Source organism: Pieris napi, chromosome 8, assembly GCF_905475465.1.
Source record: "Pieris napi chromosome 8, ilPieNapi1.2, whole genome shotgun sequence".
Lineage (NCBI taxonomy): Eukaryota > Metazoa > Arthropoda > Insecta > Lepidoptera > Pieridae > Pieris > Pieris napi.
This window is the reverse complement of record NC_062241.1, coordinates 147,958-173,078: the sequence shown is the minus strand read 5'-3', so window position 1 is coordinate 173,078 and position 25,121 is coordinate 147,958. Positions and strand designations below refer to the sequence as shown.

Sequence of the window (25,121 nt, the reverse complement as noted above, 5' to 3'; positions counted from 1 at the left end):
ACCACAGACTGGTGTTTAAACAAATAAATATTAATTGGTATCCATAGGCAACTGGTTTTATTTCATGCATTCATACTAAACTGAATTTGTAAATGAAGGTATTTTATTTCTTTTAAGTTAACTTAAAAGAAAAAATACTCTTGTCTCTTCCAAAGTAAAACGGTATTACCGCAAAACGGAGGTATTCTTCTATCTACAAATTGATATAAAGACACGTCGCAACGTAGCCGAGATATTTGGAAATTTGGTTTGATCAATATTAAATAAAGAAATAAAAGTAAAGAAGATATTCTTAGACAATGAACGACAGCGAGCTAGACTGCTTAAAAACAGAATTGGAACATGAAAAAAACTGCAGGTATGAATAAATTTATGAAGTGGCAGTATTCTAAACTCAATAATAATAATTCATTTGAAAAGAACGTTGGTTTTTTACGAAATTTATATAAAAACACACTATAACAGTCTATTACATATTTTTATTTTATCATTACTTAGTTCTTATATACTGTTTTCATATTATGTAGAGAAACAGCATCATGGCAGAATGGTGAGCTAGAAAAACAAATCGTTTGTATTCAAGAGGATTTGCGCAAAGTTGATTACCCTTGGGACTTCGATAACGATTTGCAGAAAGAAAGCGCAAGGCACCGACAGTTACTGGAAGCCATCGAAACTTTGCGTGAACAACTCCCATTCCTGAGAGAAAAAATAAAAAATGCTAAAGGTTGTGGACCAGGTACTGGATAGGGATAATTAATTTTGTCTACACTCTTCATGGATCAGCGCATGTTCCACTACATGGATCACAACATCTTGTAGTGTTGTTTTTTTGACTTTCTCTATTTCTACCCTTTTTTTCGTATGGCGATAAAGATCCTTTCTAATAGATACATTTATTTTCACTGATTTGATTCTTCAAATATCGCATTCCGATTAACGGTTATTATTTGAAGGATTTTTTTTGTTAATTTTTTCCCGAGGCTTCGTTGGCGTGGAAATACATAATTAGAAACTGATGAAAAAAATTAGCCAAAATAGGTACCAGAAATTCATTATAAACAAACTCACACAACTTTACCTTTTTTATAATACTATCTATTAGTAATTTTAGTATAAATATTATATTTTCTTTTCAGATTGCAAGCTTAAGCATGATGACCTAAATATAAATTTAGATATTCTAACTCCGGTAAATATCTTTAATCTTATATACTACGTATAGGTACGTTTTATAATGCTAAATAAGCCTCCAAAAGCCTGGTGTGCTCAACAAGGCAAGACGGTACTTCATTCCGAGACATCGCATGCATGCACTTGCCATGCAGTAGGTACTGTTCTCACCTCTGGGCTGGAGCTCCCTAGCACTTTCTACTCGACTGAATTACTCGATCGCTTGGTGGGTTATAGGGATTTGGCGTCTCTATCTTCTACGGCATTTACCATGGACAGTGTTCAAGCAGTCGTTCGGATTAATACGTTTTGGTTTGCTTGTTTATGTTACTTAATTGCTATCTATGTATTAACATTGTATATTCGGACCCATGCGACTTCTTCGAAACGTTCCATCCGGAGTTGTGTGCTGCGATATTGCGTGCAGCTCGATTGTGAGGAAGTTGCATGGATCTGGTTAGCGCTGCGCCTTTATACGTTCTCACGTCATTGTGACACGTCTGTATCCTTTCTATAACACATTTTCATAATTTGATTGTCCTCATTTTAACTTGTGTGATGTTTGGCAGAATATTTTTTTTTTAGTTGAGATGTATGTTAATTTCAGGCGGAGTTACTGCGTACGGTTAAACGTTTTGAAAGATTAAAGACTGATCTCGTGAGCACTTTGCGCAGTAAGGAGTGGAGGCTGGATTCGGAATCTAAGGTATGTAAACAAATTTCATAATCACAGTCGCGGATAAAATTCCTTAATTCTCCCCAAATTCAAATTGAGCTATATGATATGAAACAATGGGATATTGTTATTTTAGTTATTCGTGAGAGTCAACGATCAACGCACGTATTTGCAGAACGAGTTGATGATTTGTCAAAACAACATTTCGCGCCTTCAGAGAAACGGAGCGTATTGGCAGTGAGTTTTGTGTTATTTACAGAATATTTAAGAGAGGTCTTATTTATAGCAAAACGTTTCGTTTCAGAAATATTCCGCGCAAATACGACGAAAGAGTACTCGATCCAAAACGTGGACCGATCAAGAAAATATTCTGCAACGATCGTCTGCCACCTATCGTCACTTAACTTGTCGTCTACACATTCTTTAATATTAATTAGCACTTCAGTTCACGCATGTATGAATTATGGTCGCAAAAGACATAGAGAAAAATAAAAGTACGCCTTCTAAAGAAAATTAGAATGAATCGGTCTCGCTACAAGGTCTCAGTTGATTGATTTACAAAGAGAAGGTATAAGAGATAAGAGAGCATGATTTTCACTTTTAGATTAGGCACGTATAGTCTGTGTGAAATGCAAATTAGAAGCATGTAATAAGAAGGTATAAGAATGTTAAATATTTGTTGGTTAAAGAAATATATTTATTTACACAAATCATATGGATAAAGTGAGCGAGAGCAATATGAATAATAAAGTTTTCTCCTATGAAGAATTTCCTTTAAATTAAATCTTTATCTTGTTTAAGATATATAATGAAAATGCTTTAATAGGGATTATAAATAAAAATTAAATTTGTCTCAAAAAAAATTCTCCAATCTTTTTCAACCACACATTATGACTAAAAGGTAATTTTATTAAGTTATAAATTAAAACTATAAAATGTACTATAAAAGGCGCAACATAATGGAGGGAAGTCGAAACTTACAAAAAATATAGAGACTTAAGTTAGGAATACCAATTAAGTACTTTTTTTTTATGTTATAAAGAGCTAAACATCCTGTATATTGTGTATAATAAAGCTTTTTCTTTCTTTCTTTCAAATTACAAATTGAAAGTATAAAAAACAGTCACGAACGGGACGTTACATTTTCTCGTATCAACCTCTCGCTCGGCTGGGGAAGTCTAGTGACGTACTCAAATACTCCTCCCCGAAGTCGTCGGACGAGGGCACACCTGTGGAAACCGGAAGGAAATGAGAGCGAACGTTGCGAGGAGTGGAAGCGAAGAGCGAAGCGAAGTACGTACGCGGCACACAGCGACGTCTGTCCTCGTGCAGGCGCAGATTCGCGGGACATGCGCACGCGAATCCTCCCGCCGTGTTCACGCACGCGAACTCACAGCCGGAAGTCTTCTGCTCACATTCGTTCACGTCTGAAACATCGAGCGCCTCTTTGCATGACATGAACCTATTTTATGTATGTTGTCGTATAATAAAATTGGCCGCTAAGCTTCAGTAAAAAATGACGAACCTAAACAGCGCTGTCCAGCCCCGAGCGACATGTAGCCCCTGGGACACGAACACCGATACCCACCGACTATGTTCGTGCACACTTGGGTTATATGGCACCGGTTCGCGTCTAGGGTGCACTCGTCTATATCTATTAATAAGAAAGGGGAAATTAATTTAAATAGCTAAGTATGCTCGTATCCGTCACAGACGTTGCAGTCTGTGCTCACCGAGACACACGTCGTCGGCTCGGTCGTGCCAGAGGCCGGGGGCGCAGGGACCGCGATCGCTCTCGTCCAAGTTCTCCGTCACCTTCACTTCGTAATATGGAGACGGTTTATTTGCTGAAACGTCAAAAGAACTTTATACCACTTAAACAGGTTCAAATTTTTTAGCATAAGTATAAAGTTTATTCCTTCTCTTTCCTTCTTTTAACTATGGCGGTTTGACTATTTACTCACTAACCGTGATTTCGAGAAAAGTAAAACGAAGTAAACACACTGGTAAGGTCATAAGTTCTAGTTTATATCGTGCCGGCGGATCGTTCAGAAAAACACGTCTTTACTTAACAAATGTATATTGGCAACTAAATTTCATTGTAAAAATATTTGAGACTACACAGACAACTATTTTTAGATCTAAAATTGCAAAATAGAATCACCATAAGCCGCCCACCAAAGGACTACTGAAGTCCTTTCAAAATAAGTAAAATTGACAAAACTTATAGGTGCATGCTTAAACTTACATGCTTTGAGTTTGCATCTACAACAATTATTAAGTTATCGGTATATGGTGCGGTCAGAAGAATTTATACAAAGAAGAATAGTACAATAATAAATTTTAACAACTATATAGCACTAATCTATTTCGATGGGCAATGGACATAGTTTGGTTACGCATCGCTTTGCTATATGATCACCACTTTTTACACTATAGACTCTGGTAAGACCGTCAGGGCCAGGATGCTTATCGATTATTCGTCCCATATGCCACTTTCCTGGTGGCAAATTGTCCTGTTTTATGAGGACAATGTCTCCTATTTTGAATTCGTCTTCGCGTTTTAACCATTTCGGTCTTTGTTGCAGCCGCGTCAAGTATTCTTTTTGCCATCTTGACCAGAAGTCGTTTAGCAGTTTTTGCGTGTATTGCCAACGTGTTAGGTTGCTTATTTTAGCGTCTTTCAAGTTCACATCAGGCACGGTTACAGGAGCTTCAGTTATTAAAAAATGACCCGGAGTTAATGGTTCCAACGTGCTGTCTTCCTGCGGGCAAAGCGGTCGTGAGTTCAAGCACGCCTCAATTCCACAGAGAAGCGTCGTAAGCTCTTCATAGGTAAGGTTAGTATTAAGGATTCTTCGTAGATGGTGCTTAATAGACTTCACACCCGTCTCCCATAAATTTCCAAAATTTGGGGAGTAGGCCGGGATGAAGTGCCATTGTGTTCCATCATTAGCAAGTAATTCACTAATTTCTCCATCAAACTGTAGGCGAGCTTCCTTCCAGGCTTCAACCAGATCTTTGTTAGCACCAATAAAGTTTCTTCCCTGATCACTCCACATATTTGTACATCTGCCTCTTCGTGCGCAAAATCGTTTAAAGGCACCAATGAATGCAGCTGAAGTCAGATCACCAACCAACTCCAAGTGGATCGCCTTCGTGGACATACATACAAAAATGGCTATGTATGCCTTGCCAGTTTGGGAGCCTCTGCCCCTTTTTATTAAAATTTGAATTGGTCCCGCAAAGTCGACACCGGAGTTAAGGAATGGCCGAGCTGGTTTTACCCGAAAACTCGGTAAGTCTCCCATCAATTGTGTTTTTACCCTCGCCCCATGTCTAGCACATATCAAGCATCGATGGATACACTGCTTTACTAAGGACTTCGCGCGGAGTATCCAGTATTTCGATCGCAGGTAAGTGAGCATCAATTGCAGTCCTCCATGCAGCGTCTTCAAATGTGCTTCTGCAACCACTAAATAGGTAAGTCTACTTGCATGACCCAAAATGATTGGGTGCTTCACTTCATTAGCCAGTTCAGAGTTCCTGAGCCGACCGCCCACCTTCAGGATACCATCTTCGTCAAGGTAAGGATCTAGTGCTTTTAGTTTGCTTGTTTTCTTAACTCTTTTTTTTGTTTTTAATGATTCTATATCTTCTGTAAATTCTTCTTCTTGTGCTCTTTTTATACAGGTTTGCATCGATGCGTATAGTTCTTCAGTTGTGATTGCGCTATCTATTCTGTCTTTTAATGTTTTTTGTTTCAGGAATCTTCGGCAGTATGTGATCGTTCTAAGTAGATCTAATAGTGTATCAAATTCTTCAAATTGTGTATGTAGTCTCTTTTCTTGTTCATTTTTATTGTAAGTTATGTTTAAATTTTGTATTTTATTATTCTTCCTTTCAATCTCTGTTTGCATAATGTTTGGTATAGTGAACTGTATCTTCGATTGTTGTAACCAGTCTGGCCCATGCCACCATAATTCACACTTTTTCAGATTTTCGACTAACATCCCCCTGGAACCAACATCAGCTGGATTATCTTGAGTTTGGACGTGATGCCACTGACTGCAGGATACATTAGTTGTAATCTCAACAACTCTGTTTGCCACAAACATCTTCCAGTTGTTTGGATCTCCAAACAACCATGACAGGACAATGGACGAATCTGTCCAAGCATAAATTTGAGTTGCAGGAATTCTCATTGCTTTACCAACTTGCTTAAGCAATCTTGAGAGTATCAACGCGCCGCAAAGCTCTAAACGCGGTAAGGATATTGTTCTCAATGGAGCCACTCTTGTTCTTGCTGCGATAAGCGTCGTTTTGTTGGTACCGTCTGGGTAAGTCACTCTGCAATATACTACAGCACTATATGCTTGAATGGATGCATCGCTGAATCCATGGAGTTCTATTGACTCTCTGTTGGCGCACGTCGTACCTATCCATCTTTCTATGTAGATTCCATTCACATGTTCAAGGTCAGATCGCAATGTGACCCATTTACTGGCTATTTTAGAATTCAATGCATCGTCCCAGGTAATCTTTTCAAGCCATAGTTCTTGCATTAATATCTTTGTCAGAACGATGCTAGGTGCAATCCAGCCGAGTGGGTCAAACAACTTTTGGATGTCAGACAGAATGCTTCGCTTCGTGATCACTTTATTGATTGAAGGTAAGTTTAAATTGTACTCGAATCTGTCTTTTCCTAAATTCCATTGTACGCCAAGTGCCTTTATTGTTCCATCAATCTTCAAATCCAGATTAGCATTAGACGATCTATCACTAGGATCAACTGTTTCCAAGAACTCTCGGCTGTTGGATGACCATTTTTTTAGTTCGAATCCACCCAAATGAAGAAGTGCTTTAAGATCTTGACTCTTCTTTATTGCTTGTTGCAGATTGTCACCTCCAGACATTGCGTCGTCTACATAAAAATCTTCACGCAATATCTTAGCAGCTTCTGGATACTGGTCGCCTTCATCTTCTGCCAATTTCATAAGGGTTCTTACGGCGAGATAGGGAGCAGAAGCTGTTCCAAATGTAACAGTCAACAATCTGTAGTCTTTGACTTCTTCAGATTGGTCATTTCTCCACAAAATTCTTTGATAATCTGTGTCTTCTCGGTCAACCCATATCATTCGGTACATTTTCTGGATATCAGCCACAAAACAAACGGCGTGAGTTCTCCATCTCATTATCAGGTTTCTCAAATCGTCCTGCAGTACAGGACCCGTCAACAGTTCGTCATTGAGAGAGACACCGTTGGAGCCCTTGCACGAGGCGTCAAATACGACACGAGTTTTCGTGGTTTCTTTGTCATTACGGATCACGGCGTGGTGAGGTAAGTAGACTGATTTCTTTTTTATTTCTTCTCTAGGTATTTCTTCGATATGTTTAAGGTCTATGTAGTCTTCAATTACCTTCTTGTATTCTTGCTTTAATTCTTTATTTTGATTGAACCTTCTTTCTAATTGCATTAGTCTCTTCATTGCTATTTCTCTCGTATTTCCTTCTGTTGATTTAGGTTCTTCAATGTTGAATGGCAATTTGACAACATATCTTCCACATTCATCTCGCTTCTGTGTCTTAGTGTATATATCTTCACATAACTGTTCCCTCTGTGTTAGGTTTCTTTTCGTATCTTCATCAACTTCCCATATTGTTTTCAGTAAATCTTCTATATCAACTTCTTGTTTCATGACCGTTAAGGATTGTTCATGCTTCTTGACCTTGATGTCAATTCCACCCATAAGAATCCATCCCAGGTATGTATCTTGTGCGCATGGTGTACCTGGTCGACCTTTGATCAATCCCTTCTTCATAATGTTTACATACTCATTGACACCCAACAGCAGATCGATGTTACAGGATGCGGAAAATGTTTCGTCTGCTAGTTGAACGCCAGCAAGGTGCGGCCAATCTCTTCTTATTATTGTGCCTGAATGTATGTTAGAGGTCAAGGGCTTCGTCATCACGTAGGCTTTAATAGGTAAAATGAAATTGTTCCATCGTGATAATACATTTACGTTTACTTCATGCTTGACTCTAACCTTCGTGGACTCAAGTCCAGACACGATAAGATCTACTGCTGTCTTGTGTAGTTTCAGGATCTGAGTTGCCTTCTCACTTATAAAACATGCTTGAGATCCTGAGTCTATCAGCGCCTTCAATGTAGTAGTGTGTCCACATTCATTCTTTAAAATTACTACTGCAGTGGCTAATAGTGAAATTGTCTGTTTCTGCCCTGCGTGATAGTGTGACGCAACCATTGCTTGAACTTCCCCTTCTTCTACATTTGCTTGATTGGATGACATCGGTTGATTAGCTACAACATGAGAAGCCGATGCCACCCCGTAATTAGGTAGGTGTAGAAGAGTATGGTGACGTCTCTTACATACACGGCATGATGTTGGCAAACTGCACCTAAACACCGAATGTCCAACCCCGAGGCAGTTGAAACAGAGCTTGTTTGTTTTGACATGTTCTCTACGTTCGTTTGGTGACATCTTGGTGAATACGTTACAATGGCATAACGTGTGCGCATCTGTACATAAAGCACAACTTCTTTGCTTTGGTCTTTCCGTGGCTGTAACGTGAAAGACTCGTTCCTTGGCAAGCTTCGTAGTAGTGGGGGGGTTGACTAATTCCAATGTTCTGAATTTTGCCTCTAAAAACTTGCGCAGATCCCTCCAAGTCGACAAGTCCTGGGAATTCTCTGAGTAGGACTTTTGTTCCCACTCCTTCTGGGACTCTGGGTCCAACTTCTGTGCAACCAGAAATATGATTACTGGATCCCAAGAATCCGTGGACACCTCCAGATTTTGTAGACTCTGTAATACTTCGTTGGTGGTGTCGAGAAGAGATTTCAGTTGGGTTGCGGCTTGGCTGGTACATTTCTTCTGAGCAAAAAGTCGCTTCAATAATGCGTTCACTATAAGACGCTTGTTCCCATATCGATGGTTAAGCGTTCCCCATGCTTGAATGTAATTAGCGCTTGTTATTGTAATGTTCTTCAATAAACTTGCTGGTTCACCTGTCACACTGGTTTTTAAATAGTGAAGTTTTTCGACGTCGTCTAGTGTTGTGGAATTGTGGACGAGTGATGTAAACAAATCTTTGAAACTAGGCCACAATTCATACTCGCCCGAAAACAGCGGTAAATGTATAGCCGGGAGATTAACTTTTTTATTTTGTTGGGGTTCTGGCGGCAATTGTTTATTTTTGCCAGACTCGACTGCCGCCAACATATCTTTTAAGTCTCCCAACATACACAAATACAAATCTTCTTGTATAAAAAATTCTTCATTCTCGAAATATGGCAGCAATCCACGCTGCTCACGAGTGGTGCAGGTCAATAATTGTTTATGAGCTTCTATGAATATCACCCAGTATTCCTCAATTGTTTTTATTCTAGATTGTAAGTAGCCCACTTTAGCCAGTCGTTCTTTGGGGCATTTTGATAGGTTGATCTGAGTTTTCTTCAATAATAGGGCTGTATTTTCGAGTATATTAATTGCTTGTTCAGTTTCCGTGGCCATATTTTAACACGTCACAGTCGAAAATCTTCACACAAAACTTTTAAATATTGACGCGTCGGCGCGAATATAACTAATTGTCTTTAAAAATTGCACAAAACTTCAACCCGGCACTCGCTTATCGCTTTGGAATGCAGTTCTATTGTTCTCGCGGTAACCGGTCCTCGATGCAATGTTGTATTTCTATTCGGCTCGAAGTCGACCATATGGTAAGGTCATAAGTTCTAGTTTATATCGTGCCGGCGGATCGTTCAGAAAAACACGTCTTTACTTAACAAATGTATATTGGCAACTAAATTTCATTGTAAAAATATTTGAGACTACACAGACAACTATTTTTAGATCTAAAATTGCAAAATAGAATCACCACACACACTAAAATACCTGACGAATACGTCGAGTAATAGTCGTCGTAATCTCCCGCTACAGAGCTCCGAGTTTCTGGTTGCAATTCAAATGTTAACTCCGGCAAATAATCCAATTTCTGTAAAATATAACTTCAATTTTCTACTTTCCACAATGCACTCTCTAGCGACTTATTAATATAGAGCAGTTACCGAATTTCTGTTGACGATTGCACCGCCGTATACGTCGTTCGTCGAAGAGCTCGTCCGACACGGAGGAAGGCTCGGACATTTCCTTATCTGAAAAGAAAAATTGACTTTAACGTAAACGAATCTCGGTCTCCTCTACGGCGAGTTTAAAAGCGTTTACCTGGACGTTATCTCCGCTACAAGAGGCGCGTCCTTTGCACGTGCGCGTGCGCGTCTGCGTGCCGGACCCGCAACGCGACGAACACGCAGACCAGCGAGACCAAGCAGACCAGTGCGATAAAGATACTTCCTCCTGACGATTTTATGTTACTTTCGTTTGAATATATAAGTAAATAATATTCCATTCTATTTCTATATAATCTTAAATACCTCACATGGTGGCATGTGACATTTCCTTCTATCCACAGTGCTGCCTTTGCAAGCGGACTCTTCTAAAATTATTTTTTCTGTTTGGGTAGTTTTATCTGAGAAGTAATATAATATTTGGAACTTTTTGTAACAAATCATAAAAAAATATTTAGATAAATCGATAGATCCGTTAAAATATAAAACCTCCAGTTAAGCGAACACTGCCTTTACTCACCATACATGTTGTCACTGTCGTCTATATATTGACAGAGGCGCGTGCGCTTCTGATAGCCGTGTCCGCACGTCACATTGCAGTAACTCCAGCCTGACCAACTGCTCCATTTACCTGGCACTGAAATATTGTGTTTTTCGTTTTCTCTTTTCTCATAGGCATCAATTGAATAGGTCGTGTTATGTTATAGGAATACCTCGCACGACGAGATCGAATCTCTTGTGGGCGGTGCCGGCCTCGTTCTCGGCTATGCAGATGTACTGCCCTGCGTCTCGAACGCTCACGCTCCAAATGGATAGGAGACTTGTGCTTAAGAGATTTTCTACGTTTGGCAAATTCTCATGCAGCCTTTGGATATCCTGATAATGATTTTTACTTTTAACGTAATTTATTGGTCTCATATGTCGTTCTCACTAACAAAATTATACCCCATATAACGATCATGTTATTTGTCAATTACCTTCAACCAAGTAATCCTCGGTGGAGGATTCCCGTCAGTCTCACATTTCAATACAATGCTGCGTCGCAACGCGATCACGTGTTTCTCGGAAGCGTTTCCACTGAGCGCAATAGAAGGCGCTTTCTGAACCACCACGTCGAATATTATCTCGGTGGCCCCAACTTTGTTGGTCATTACACAGGAATATTTGCCGCTATCGAGCACGTCTGTATTGTTTATGGCCTAGAATTAATTATTTTAAATACACTTTGTACATTTAAGACGTCGCGGTCGTTTCATCTGCATCTTGAGGATTCTACATTCAGTATTTTAATACTTACTAAAGTGTAGTTATCCCTTGACAGATTTATTTTGGCGGATGGTTCCAGCTCGGTGTAGGGATGTTTGACCCAGGTCACGTGGGGCAGAGGGCGACCCGTCGCAGGACATGTCAGATTTAATAATTGTCCCATATGAATACTTATATGTTTCGTGTCGTCCTTCGGCTGAGGTGGAGCGACTAAAAAGAGTAATATGCGTGTCGAATGCAAGTTCTAATGATTTGAACGCATTTTCAAAGGAATTCAAATGTAATACCTAAAACATCAACCAGGTACACGACGCTCGCTTCCCCAACACTGTTTCTGGCCACACACGTGTAATTTCCAGTGTGTTCTTCTTCAGCCCGCCGCACAACTATAACTTCCCCGAAATCCTCGGACACCATGCTCTCATCATATAATTTTAATGGCAAACCATCCTTGAACCAGTATATTTCGGGCACAGGGTTTCCGTATGCATGGCAATGCATGTAAAAAGATTGTTCCGATAGCACATCCAAGTTTAATATATTTGTCTCGTTTACATTCTGCGACAGACTTCCAAAAATACTTGGTGGTTCTGAAAAATGTTCAATACTCAAAATAGTGTTAAGCGTCACACCATTTAAAACGGACGCAACATCGCCTTTTTAAAGTAGCTAAATAATGAACACTACACAAATGTTTCTTAATTTAATCTATACTTTAATTGAAAAAACTCACCAAGAACGTTGACCCTTATATCCCTCTCGTCGATTCCACCCTCATTCGCAACAACACAAGTATATTTGCCTGCCTGAGTCAATGTCACGTCGGCAAGGGAGAGATCGGCGTAAGGAATATTTGCGATATTTTGGCTAACTTTTTTACCATTTCGAAACCATTGGATGGTCGGAAGAGGATTACCAGTAGCAGAGCAGGATATTCGCACATTATTCTTGAGCTGAAAGGTGTATTTAAGTTGAACTTGAACAACTTTAAACTGCACCGCAATATTAGCAAGAATAGAAGACATTAATAACTACGCCAACTTCAACTATAGTATCCTGCGCTTTAAAAATTTGATTGTAATTAATCATTAACTTACAGCTACGTCCACACTTTTCTCTGCATTATTTCCTTCTCCTCCTACAAAAAAGGCAATATTTTTGACTCTGGCAGCACTAACTATAGTGACTTTGTAGACTAGGTGCGTGACTCCGGCTTTGTTCTTCGCATCACAGCGAAAAATGTCTTCAGACCGTATAGATACGTTTGTCGATGTAAGAGTCAAGTTAACAATATGCCAATTCGCGTTTCTGCGAAATTACAACATTTTGTAAATCCTTTTGTAATTGTAAAACTAAAATTGAAACACTAATCTAGAAATGAGTTTACTCGAAAGTCCACGATATCTCGGGTCGGGGATATCCCTCCGCCTTACATTCGAGAGTGGCGTTCGTCCCTTCTTTCAAATACACCTCGAGCAGATCAAATTCAGAAATGTATGGCGGAACTGAAATAGTTTTAAAATCATATTAAATTATTCTCTTGTCTAATTAAAATATTGTGATCTTAATTTATATACCTAGTAAATCTAACTTAAATTCTCTAATTACGCTTCCGTACTCGTTGCTAACTACACATTTATATATTCCACTATCGCGTGTCTGAGCGTTCATCACCTTCAACTTGTGCCCGTCCTCTCCTACTTGCAATTTGGACTCGAAGAACCATTGTATCTACAAATAAGTAAGTAATCAGATGATTTACGAGAGCGACCCTAAAGTAATAATAATTAATAAGTAATGTAACTAACTTTCGCCCGTGGATTAGCATCAGAGGAACAGTCAAAGAATGCGTCATCACCCTTCAAGAGCTGCACTTCCTTTTCCGGTCGATTCCTAAAGCTCGGAGGCCACACAACGTTCACAGTGACCAAAGCATGGGTGGAGCCAACCCTGTTAGTGACGACGCACGCATATTGTCCGGAGACGGATCGGCTCACGTTTGGAAATGCTAGAGAGCCGTTCGCTATTAAAACTGCATCCTGTTGGAATATCTATGTTTATATTAAGGAATTTTACCAACACAATTGCTTAAGACGGAAATAAAACGTCGAACCTTATACCATATGACACGTTCGCTGTGCCGGACGGGACACTCCAATACTGCACTGGTACCCTCGACGAGGTCTCTCACTGACGATTGAGCTTCGTCCGATTGGAGGGTTGGCATAGCTGCATTACGTTAATGCATATATGTTAATTTAAGATTTCTTGAATTAAGATAAATGTGTATTTTGTATGGATATAAATAACTTACAATAAACATGTACTTGAACAATTCTACTGATATTTCCAAGAGAGTTCTTAGCGATACATGTGTAGTTGCCACTCATCTCCAATTGGGGCTGTTTTATCGTTAAAGTACCTTCGTCATTAATTTCATATCGGGAATCTAAACAACATAGTGAATTTATTATTTTATTTACAATATAACGGCTAAAATATTAACAAAAAGCGTTATTAGACAAATAAAAATATGTTTATAAAGTTAGCAGAACACTCCTTGGTATAACTAATCTACTTTAAGTACGTTTAAATCACACATCACCCTTATTCGCTTCACAAATAGGTCACTCTCCGGCAAAGATTGGAGAAAATTAGGAAGAGGGGAATGGGAGCTGACGCCGGTCGAGTAGAATGCATAGGAAAAAGATGATGTTTCCGGCAGGTGTTCAAATCGAATTCAAGTCATACCCTAAAATCCCCATCTAGGACTTCCTAGGTATAGGAAATGAAAGAAGTGGTACTTTCTATTACATAAAGTTCTAAAGAACTTATTTTTTACTTTTTCGATTATTATCCCATAGTATTTCATGAGGAGACCATATGACGCAGGTTTGTTGATTGATCTTACCAAGGAAGAATATATCACCCTAATGGCAGTGTCCGAGATACCAACTAAATTCCGAAGGACAAACCTTACCTACTAAATGCAGTATCTGTGATATGCTGTGGAAACGAGAAATCCGCAATAAACTATAATAATGTAATAAGTAATGTTTATTGCTAAAGTCATCACTTCGCATTTGTATAGTTAAAGTGGAGTTTATTAAATTTGAGGTTCAATGTTTAACCAAGTTCAGCTACAGAACGTCATGTTTGTCTTAATTACGAGTACCTTAACTTCGTCGGGCTTAATAATAGGGTTACGGGAGATTGGATTAGAAAAATATACATATTAGAATGAGCCTATGGACTAAAATTGGGATAGCTGATGGCGACTCGTTCGTATATTTATATTATATTAAGTTTCTCATGTAAATAAATATATATTTTTTGTTGTGAGAAATAAAGTTCTTTAAACATAAGATTGAATAACGCTTGGAAGGTCGTTAGTTAAATCAAAAATAGCAGCGGTCTTAGATTTTAATAATGAATTACGCCTGATGCAATTACTTGTTGGATATGGTTACGAGATATATTGTCTGTATTTAAAAGGTTAGTTACGATTTGATGTAGCTAGCTATAGATAGATTTTATATCACTAGAAAAAAACTTTAGAAGAACAGGTCACATGGAATATAGGCCAAATTCTGGAGAAGAAACAAGAACACCTGAGACCGCTTATAAAATTTTTGAGACATATTAATTAATAAGATTTTTGTATTATCTGATCATAACATGTACTGGGGCATGGGGAATGCATTCAGGTAACATTAAAGAACGTAGGTACATTTCAAACACCTTCGCCAAACACTTGTCGCCCGGGCCCGGCGGGAGACGCCAACCCTTTAAGATAATAATGCCCCTTTTTAAGAAAGGGGAGATTACGACACTCCCCTGCTGCTTAGCCACTGGGTCACATATCTGCCTGATTGCAAAAAAGCACCTTCGCCAAAGAACGCAAAGTCACAATAGGCCTGTAGTTTTCGACTTCGCTCCTATAATTTATTTTACCCCTATTTATAAAAGAATATTGAAAATAGGCTTTATTAAATAGGTATAACGAAATTCCTTGACATTTAATAAAAAACCTACCGCTGTCTAAATAAACCCCGTCTTTTACCCAAAGCATATAAGGGCGAGGTTTCCCTGTCGCTTTACAACTAAGTACCATAGATAGGTCTTTTCCAGCTATTCCGATATACTCATCTAAGCTTTCAGTGTCGAAAACGGGGCGTTCTGAAATAAATCATTAACATAATAAGAATGAGAATTGATTTTTATGAAGTAGGAAAAACTATAAGCATATGGCGAATTACCTTCAACAATTACATAAAAAGTTTTAATGGCTACACCGGCAACGTTTTCAGCGACACACGCAAACTCTCCTTCCATACCCAAGGTCACGTCGTGTAAAAATAAATTGCCTACATCGTTGAAACTGAAACGAATTTATTGAAATGATACCTGACTTTTGATGTTTGATTTTTTTATAAAATATATACATTAAATACGATTGCGTAACAATCGCATAACCGATGATCTCCACTTACCTCATACTTGTAGTATTAGCTTGAAGTGATTTTTCATTGAACTCCCAAGCTATAGTTGGAACCGGAAACCCGACGACATCACAGTTTAATGTCGCATTGTCCGCAACTCGTATATTTAAATTTACTTCGAGAGGCGGATCGATTGAGGGCGCCACTGAAGAAACGACGAGACGTGATTTATACGATAAAAATATATAAAAACAAGTAAAAGTGAACATACCTACCCCAAACATACAGAGTGAAGTTGAAAGTGACGGAGCCATACCCGTTGCTCGCTTCACACACGTATTCGCCGAAGTCGGTTAAATTCGCTACAAATCTGCATTTTAAGTAGATTTAAAAAAAAATCACGTATATATTTATTTTAGGCTGATACAAAAACAGTATACAAAAAATACCTAATTCCATATTCATCAATAAACTTTCGTCTCTCAGATATAGGTTTCCCATTATGTGTCCACTTTATAGTGGGGAACGGTAGACCCCGAGCGAGGCAGGGAAACTGAACTAGTTGACCTTCTAATATTTCCTTCTCGTGATCTGCGTTTGACTCAATTTCGGGAAGCTCTGCAAGTTAAGAGTCGTTATATATTTTAAAAATATTTAATTAAATTCTTCGTATTACTCAAACAAAACCGCTTAAATGTACCAATAATTAATAACAATTCCAAGTTAAAATAGTGAAGCACTCACGATAAACATTAATTGTAAAGTTGTTGGTCACGGAGCCCAATGGACTCACGGCTTCACAAGAGTAAATACCGTTTTCATACTCAGTCACATTGCGTATCATTAGATCGTTACCTTCACTCAGATATCTGAAAAGAGGATTTTCACACAAGACACAATGTCATTAAATTTTTTAAAGTTATACAATTCAATTAAACAAGTTTTAAACTAACATATTCTTAGAGAAGGCAATCGTCTGGTAATCCTTTGTCCAAACAACGACGGGCGTCGGATTCCCAATCACATCGCAACTGAGTTTCAATTTATCACCGAGTTTTATATTCATTGGACTGGACTTGAGATCCTCTGGCCTTTTTAATTCTGGTGGGTCTGTAAAGAAAACAAAGTTATAAACGAGTCAGTTTTCCAGTTTACATTCAATAGGAAAGTACTCACATTGAACAATCAGCTCGATGTCATATTGATCTTTTCCTAGAATATTTTGTGCGACACACCGATACGTGCCTTCAACCTCTGTATTGGCACTCGATATATTTAAATCATTTCCATCAATGAGAACATCGTTTGGCAAACTTGTATAATTTGTCGAGTTGTGTCGTCTGTGCTGCCATGATAGAGTTGGTTTGGGGTTGCCCTTGAGAACCCTAAATATAAACCTTCTTGTATCATACAAAAACATTTGGTAAAGCGATACATTCGCGTACGCGGACTAAATAATCAATTTAAGTATCCCAATATAATATTGAGTGACCAAATACAACTAATAACGTAAGTGGAATGGTTTGGGTAATTGGTATGACATGGAGCAACACTAGACACTTTTTAATCTTTGAGCTTTGGTCTTTCGGCCAAGAGTCAACAGTAACTTATGTCCCTTAACGGGTATCAATCATTCCCTATTACAGTGAGAATAATATTTAAATTTTTAATACAAAATCTTACCTACATGTCAAAACAACAGATTTTCCTTTTTGAGTGACGATGTTGGCTGGGACTTTTGATAACCTGGGAACATCTATAAACATATGAATAATTAAAACAACAGCAGCTTGTAGAGCTAATTGACACAATGCAGAGGTAAAGAGAAACATTTCTAATACGTGAATAATACTGCAAAGTTAAATACAATAAAACGTTAAACTACATTTATGGATGCTTGGTAAGAGAAGAAAGGTAATATAGCCCTAGAGATAGAAAGAGAAGCAAGAGAAGGCAGGGGAGCATTGGGAGGACGACATAAGAAAGTTAGCCGGGTTAGAATAGCGAAAGACAGATCAACACTTGAATGTGGCCTTTGTCGAGAAACAAGCTTATAATAGTAAATAATGTATGAAAAATGAAAAATAAAATACTTTACTAATTGCAGCAAAAAGGCTTATCACTTCAACTTACCCAAACCTTTAACCATGAGGTTTGCGTTCACCTGTAGGACTTCATACTCATTTTCAGCAACACACGAGTACGAGCCGAGATCGTCGAAATCTACCACCTCTATTGTTATAGAAAAATTTAGCATCTTGGTGGAATCGGCTCGAAGCTGTGTATTATTGTGAAACCACGATATTTTTGGTGGAGGATACGAGTCTACTCGGCATGCCAGTTTAACTTTTGAGTAGATTTCCACCGATTGATCTATAAAAATAATATTTTGTTATTTCTACTTGCATGATGTTCTGCAATTCTATTAGTTTTATTTTATTCAATTAATAGTACATCACCCACCCCTGAAGCCCTCGACCAAAATCATTTTTCGTCTCACGCGCACGGTGATGCTGTCCTGCTCGATCCCTTCAGAGTTTTCCCCAAAGCAGAAATAAGTTCCATTTACAGGCTCTTTGGTGCTGTCCAATGTTAGCACGCTTTTATATTGATTTGACGATACTATAGTAACCTGAAAAATAAATAACATATTACATAGAGACAAAGTCGTGGTTAATACGCCAAAGTTGACAATGTAGTAATTACTTCGTGTGGAAGAAATCGTTCAGTTTCCATGTGCCACAGAATCCGCGGTTTCGGCTTGGCAAGTACTATACACTCGACTTTCGCTACCGATCCGTTTAAAACAGTTATATTATGAGAGCCCTCTATTTTAACCTCCGGTTTGATTAGCACACGAAGTTCTATTGAGTCGGAAGCTGGAAGAGACATTTACAAACACTTACTATAGTAACGTTAACGAGCCTATAAAATATTAAATAATTTCATTCTTTCATACCTGTATAATTGTATCTGACGGCGACACACGTCCAAACGCCATCTTCCATAACATCATGTATATCTAAAAGTGCATTATAAGAGCCGTTCACGTTGACTTGGTTCAGGATATTTTTCTTTGGGTCCATCCAATACATTTGCTGGGCGTTCTCTATACAACACACGAACTGCGCGCGTGTGTGCGCTTGGCGTGTCAGCGTGTGCGGCCCGAGAATGTGGGCCAGGGGATGAGATTGGATGCTGATGTGAGTAGATGAGTTTGAAGACCCACCTGGTTAAAGCAAAACTTTTATTCATATAACTGTAAGTAAAGGTTACTTTTTTTAACAAACATAAATATTGGAAAGGTCTCTCTTATTCATTTTTCTCTCACCCTTATTAATCGCAACACACGTATACATTCCTTGGTCTCGTTCTGTCGCATTTCGTATCGTTTTAGTGAAAGAGTATACTCCATCAGAATTATACTCCAACGCGAAGTGAATATCTAAAAAAGTTTACAAAAATTAACAATTTCAAATACATTTTTTCTTTTCAATTCATTCTTAGCGTTCAAATATTACCATAGTTGTGGTCTGTTCCGTTAAAAATTATAAATGCTTTTTGGAGTGAAGTGTCGCTAATTACTGAACACGAAATAGTCAGATTTCCCTCTATCACGACTGTAGTATTAAGTGGCGACACTATAATTTGAGGAGGTTCCACTAAAAAAGCAATAGAAATTTTATTTATAAATGAGATTTAGAACAGAAAGCTAGCCAACATATTAAAGCCGTTATTCGCAACTGCCCCGTTGAGTTTAAGTTGAATCTCGTTTAGCATTTACAATTGAAATACCTATTAGATCTACGACAGTCACCGCAGAAGACAATCCAGCAACGTTGTCGGCAACGCATTCATATGTGCCGACGTCCAGTTCCGACATATCTTGTATCACGTATTGCACTGAGGTACTTTGCCTAAGCCAGGGAATTTATATTATTTAAATTATAATATTTAACCATTACACGTTGAGCTAATTCAGTCGATTGATAACTCACAGACTGGAAATGTTCGACTGCATTGTCTGTCCGTCTCTGTGCCACCCCGCCGTGACTGGGACGAGGCTCTCCACTTTACACATCAACACTATTCGATCGTGCGCTTGCGCCTCTATCTTACAATTAATTCAATCACTTATTAATTCTCCACCACTTTAAATAAATAAATAATCTAAATTACAAAAGCATTTAAATTGTAACTTCTTACCTTCTGAGTTACGGCCAAATACGGAGTATCTGTAAGATATCACGACTCATGAGTCAAAACACATACATATTTGGTGAAATAGCCTACTTTTAGGAACAATAAACCACTTTTAAAGTCTGTCTTCTACTTCACACAAAATTCTTATACATTATAAATCAACAGTTAAATAAAAAAAAATGGTTTCGGAACTCACCAGGAGACCTGGCTTGCACTGCAGTAGCGCCCACTCTTCTTAAACTATTGCCATTCTTGTCAACTCCATTTATCTAAATAAGTGTTTTGAGTTCATATTAACCTCAGTTGAGGCAGTGCCGATCTAACTTTGATAACTAGCTTATGTATTCTATTATTATTTGTATATTTATATCCAATACATTTCTTGATATGTCCTTAGTTTCACTCGATCCAAAATAAAGTCACACAATTGTCACTCGTACTCGTAATCGTAAAGGGCAAAGGAAAATATATACTTTGCCTTTCAATACGAATGTAAACTATTTTAATACTATGCACAAAATAATATTATTATATAATAGTATAGCGTCAATAGAATATAGCAACTGAATTATATTCCAGCATAATGCAAAAAAGTACCTACTTCGAACACAAGTTATTATTTCAACCGTCCACGTTTAAAATGCTTATTTGAAAATGCTGTAATAAGGTATTTAAGATAATAAATTACTTACAGAAATATAGAACCATTCATCTGGCGGCAAAAACGCTCTCGTTACGTATAGATTTGTCTTGTTATCCAACAAATCGAGCGGAACTTCGAACAACGTCTTTCCGTTTAAACTTAATACCTCCACATAATTTATATTTTCAGTTACATTTGAATTATCGCTTAGAGATATTACCAGGTAGTTATAGGTACCTGAAATCAACGAAAATTGTAAATGAGAGATAATTGAGAACTAATCTAATGTGAATTGACTGAGCCAAGAATATTATGACTTATTAAAGAATATAAAAGAAATAAATAATTAACGAAAAAAGTACCCCGTAAAGGTCGATAGCTGGTGTCCGCCATGGATGAGGGAGGCAGCACTGAGAAGCCGTGACTGAATGTCAAGTTGGACAGTCCCACAACTTTGACAGAATGTTCAGAAGAACTGCCTACCGTTATGCTCCAGTTGCCCGGCTCGGGCTCTACGACTTTTACGATCTAAAAAACGATATTGTTATAACAAAACATGTAGAATTTATAAAGTGAAATAATTGAATTAACCGTTATCATATTTAAATGCCAAAAAGAGCTGCCACTAAATTATGATGCCATTATGTGGTCCAATATGTTCAGCCATACCATAATTTCTGAAAGATCAAGCGTGGCGACTAACTGCGGTGGCCCAGTCAACTCTTCGCCGCTGGGATTCACCACTCGTATCTGGGGTTTGCCTCCCGACACGGAGACGGTCACTTCATTCACTGAGTTATCTATCGGGATCTGCAAACAATACTTATCTATAATTACAGTATTATCACGCAAAGTAATAGAACCTAAATACAGAAGGAAAATAAAAAAACCTTTTGCGTCTGATTGTATCCAGGAGGATTCACAGTTGAAACTAGATTTACTGATCGGCCTTTTATAGAGCTTCGGACGAAATCCAACACCTGAAAAAGCTTTTGTATTATATATCTACAAAATTTAAAAAGCCCACCATCTATAATAGTCCGGTCAATCTATACATAACAAGCTACCAGAATTACCATCAAGCTGAAACTGAGTCAATTTGTTCAAAACACAATTTAAGCAACTTTTCAAAATTCCCTATCGTTACGAGCCATAGAAAATATTTTTGATGGTAGTTCTAGTAGCTTTGCTCTTGTTTTTTGACCTTATTTGACCGGACTATAATAAACAAACTGTGTATATAAACAGAAGTAAAAAACTTTTTTTATATATTGATTATATGTAGGTAAATATCAATCTACGTTGAAGTGAATTGAGGCATTAGAGACAATAACATTAAAGTGGAAATTTTACTTTAAGATATCTTGTAAGCAGTGGCGTAACTATTCCATCTGGGGCCCGTGGCAAATTCTTTTGATGGGGCCCTATCATTAAAATCGTCACGTTGTACTCAGTTTAAACTTCGAGATTTTTAGCGTACTCAATTACACATTGTATATGTCCCACTAATGGCCATAGCCCTCCTCTCTTAGGCGAGAGGGAGTAGTCCCCACGCTAGCCCAATGCGTATTGGAGAATTCACATTCATCCATAGAACAAAACATCTCTTGGGCAGGGGCCTACTTAGGTTGGGGCCCGTGGCATTTTGCCAGCCCTGCCACCCTATTGTTACACCACTGCTTCTAAGAATAGTAGTTGACAACTATTACTCTAGGAAGTAGCTTTTTTTAGAAAAAAATCCACCTTCTCCATCCTGTCAAATACGTTACACCTATATGTAAGGTACCATCATACCTTATGAACATTGGTCTTGTTCAAATTAAATACTTGTCCCGCGCTAGCTGCTGCTATTTGTTGGTACACTTTGTATGTCGGCTTTTGGAGATCATTGCAATGCCCTGTTAGTACGAACACAACCTGAAACATTACCTTGTCCTACAAATCTTTATCGGGATTCAGGGTACAATTCAATACACACACATTGACATACAAGTGACAAATTGTTAGGATCTATTTTGTTGAAATATTGTTTACGAAGTTTATTTCCATTTTGATAAAATTTTAATATTAGTTTCAAAATTTACCTAACCTCCCAAACCGTACCCTACGTGGTTCTGGAGATGAAAGCCCGTTTTTCCACTATAAATACAACTTTCTGGTCTGAATCAGGCAGTTAGTAGTTTTGTGCAAGTATATGTTGACATTACAAAGTTTGACAAAATAGATTTAGTTAACATGACGTAACGATGGTATTGGAGCCAACTTAATGTTTTACTTTTTACACACCTGGCTCTGCTTCCTCTGCACTGCATCCAACACCTGTCCGATCAAATGATGATCAAACGCTGTTGCATCAGTAAACACATATATATAAGAGTGCGGCCGGCTGACGTTTAGAGCCAACTGAATACCGCCCAAAGCCATCTCCGGACAATCGCCGCCCCCATACACCTGGACCTTCTGCAAAGCCGCCTTTAGGACCTCTTTGTCTTTTGTTACCGTTGCTGGACCCACAGCTTAAACATAGTTTTACTTATACCTCTAATGCAATTCCGAGTTTACTGGATTTTTTTAAATAGTACCGAAATTGCTTTTGCTACTATTTAAAATTAGAATAATAAAAAATATATAAAAAAATAAATAATAAAGAAATATTCTAAAATTTAGATTATTAAAAATTTCAACATACCTATGAACATATAATTCCTCTTTATAATGAAGGTGGAAATAAGATACGAAGCTAGATTCTAAATGGTATTTAATTTTTTAATTCATTAAATTACACGTCTACAATTCTTTGTTGGACAGCTGAAGCTACGTAAAGCACTTTTCGAATTCGTTTCTTATTTGCATCTTCATTATAATGAGGAAAGATATGTACATATCAAAGTCAAAGTAAAAAATCATTTATTCATATAGGTAACACAATGTAGACTTAAGAACGTCAAAAAAGAAGTACATATTTAATGCTTTTAATTTCACATTTACTGCCAGTTCTCAAATCAAGGGCGTAGGACGGAAGAGAAGAACTGGCAATAAACTCTCCGTCACTCTTTTTAATCGCCAAGTTTTTTGTTTATACTTTACACAACGTTTGTAAGGAGCTGCAACCATTACACATGACTCTTAAGTAATTAATAATAATAAAATTAATTAAAAACAAAGATTTGTCCCCTATCAGCAGGAGGCATAGTGAAATAAGATCACGCACTTACATTCTCGTGGAAACAACACGCAAATACCTACTTAGTCGAAATATCTTACATCACCGCATACACGAATTCAAGTACGAGTCACCACAAGTAGCACCCGTTCAGGAGTATGACGCATGGCCAGCCATCGGGCCCCTCGCTATATTTTAGGGAGAGAGACAACCCTACGCATGGACGCCGCCACAAGCAATGACATTATATTATATTTTGAAATTAATAGTCACTCACCAACTGATTAAAATAATTTTTTATATTATTTTACCTATAGAAAACAACACGCCCAAACCTCTCATAGAAAACGCGACTGAAAGCTTTTTGAGACATAACGAAAAAATTGATCATGTTAAGTAATATTTATACACCTTACTCATAAAATTCATAGAATAATGTTTAATTAAAATAGATGAACTTTTAAGATACCACTTTCCTCGTCGGCATATTTTATATGTAAATAAGGATCTATTATTTTGTTTCTGCGAAAGTCTCACGGCTGAGTTTATGCGTTCGAACTTCGAATCCCGGCTGTGCGCAATGTGTTATTGAGCATGTCTCGGTGACAAGGCAAGACTGATAACCGTGTGAAACACGATTAAAGAAGTATAGACTTGTGGTCTACTTAATCATTACTATATTCGTAATGTTCGAATGGGACTCGTACCCCTGACCTGTCGCGTCCGCAACCTTTGTAAGTACATTTCAAAAGGCGATTGCAGTATTGTGATCTTGACTCGATGCGATAAAGATAGACATTAAGTATACGTCACAGTTGTCGCGTTTGATTCCTGTATTAATGATTTTGACGCGCAAATAAAAATGTTATCGTATTTACTGAAGTAAAGCGAATACTCTATAATATCGTTCAGTACATACCTGGGTCGTGAAACGGCACAAAAACAAAATCGGCTATAACGTCACTTTCCTCCAAAGCAGTCTTCAGTATCATTTCGGCGCCATTTTTCAACTGCCTCAAATCGTTTGACATCGACCACGTCGTATCAAAAACAAACACCAAACTACCTTTTCCACCATCAGCGCTACATATCAGATGCCGTTTTGACAGTAAAGTAAAAATTATAAATATCACAAACACCATGTTTGTGCGAAACGTGAAATAGTACTGAGCGGTCCGTTTGGCCATTTGACCCGTGACCGTACAATCAATGTGGGTTAGGAGTACTCGATTAGGAACATCGTACTTTAGCGAAACAGTACGATTGCTAATATAATTAGTAGGAGAGCTCGAGCGGGTATTTCGAGATTTACTACGGCGTGGCAGATATATACAGGGGGATACCTTGTACCTGGTTAAGTATCTCTACCAAATATGAGCTCCATATATATGACCGCCCGTTAT

The 25,121-nt window shown here is 38.0% G+C and overlaps 2 protein-coding genes across 6 annotated transcripts; one reads left to right on the top strand and one right to left on the bottom strand.

Annotated features, from left to right (window-relative positions):
* Window positions 1–59: 59 nt before the first annotated feature.
* LOC125051512 lies at window positions 60–2,293 on the top strand. Its single transcript, XM_047651861.1, has 6 exons — window positions 60–358; window positions 528–739; window positions 1,140–1,192; window positions 1,781–1,879; window positions 1,986–2,086; window positions 2,154–2,293. The coding sequence occupies exons 1-6, from the start codon at window positions 300–302 to the stop codon at window positions 2,251–2,253; spliced, it is 624 nt and encodes a 207-aa protein (XP_047507817.1). The 5' UTR covers window positions 60–299; the 3' UTR covers window positions 2,254–2,293.
* On the bottom strand, window positions 460–25,121 carry LOC125051502 (hemicentin-1-like). Of its 5 annotated transcripts, XM_047651845.1 has the most exons (46): window positions 24,638–25,115; window positions 22,842–23,071; window positions 22,350–22,472; window positions 21,446–21,535; window positions 21,225–21,365; window positions 20,918–21,083; window positions 20,605–20,792; window positions 20,109–20,181; window positions 19,916–19,944; window positions 19,708–19,823; window positions 19,505–19,626; window positions 19,231–19,371; window positions 19,041–19,154; window positions 18,669–18,938; window positions 18,416–18,588; window positions 18,173–18,341; window positions 17,843–18,082; window positions 17,393–17,465; window positions 16,886–17,094; window positions 16,663–16,819; window positions 16,454–16,578; window positions 16,159–16,327; window positions 15,985–16,079; window positions 15,761–15,914; window positions 15,527–15,648; window positions 15,303–15,446; window positions 13,582–13,716; window positions 13,381–13,496; window positions 13,076–13,306; window positions 12,845–12,998; window positions 12,655–12,772; window positions 12,365–12,575; window positions 12,001–12,220; window positions 11,555–11,857; window positions 11,299–11,477; window positions 10,979–11,200; window positions 10,715–10,877; window positions 10,522–10,638; window positions 10,308–10,402; window positions 10,099–10,230; window positions 9,942–10,028; window positions 9,769–9,868; window positions 3,583–3,696; window positions 3,375–3,503; window positions 3,151–3,276; window positions 460–3,078 (listed from the first exon to the last, which is right to left on the bottom strand). In XM_047651845.1, the coding sequence occupies exons 1-46, from the start codon at window positions 24,903–24,905 to the stop codon at window positions 3,002–3,004; spliced, it is 6,930 nt and encodes a 2,309-aa protein (XP_047507801.1). In that variant the 5' UTR covers window positions 24,906–25,115; the 3' UTR covers window positions 460–3,001. The 5 variants fall into 5 exon arrangements, 3 of the variants coding, with proteins under 3 accessions (XP_047507801.1, XP_047507803.1, XP_047507802.1); XR_007117294.1 differs by lacking the exons at window positions 460–3,078; window positions 3,151–3,276; window positions 3,375–3,503 and having other exon boundaries at window positions 9,769–9,881; window positions 24,638–25,120; XM_047651846.1 differs by lacking the exons at window positions 460–3,078; window positions 3,151–3,276; window positions 3,375–3,503; window positions 3,583–3,696 and adding an exon at window positions 3,721–3,853 and having other exon boundaries at window positions 9,759–9,868; window positions 24,638–25,120.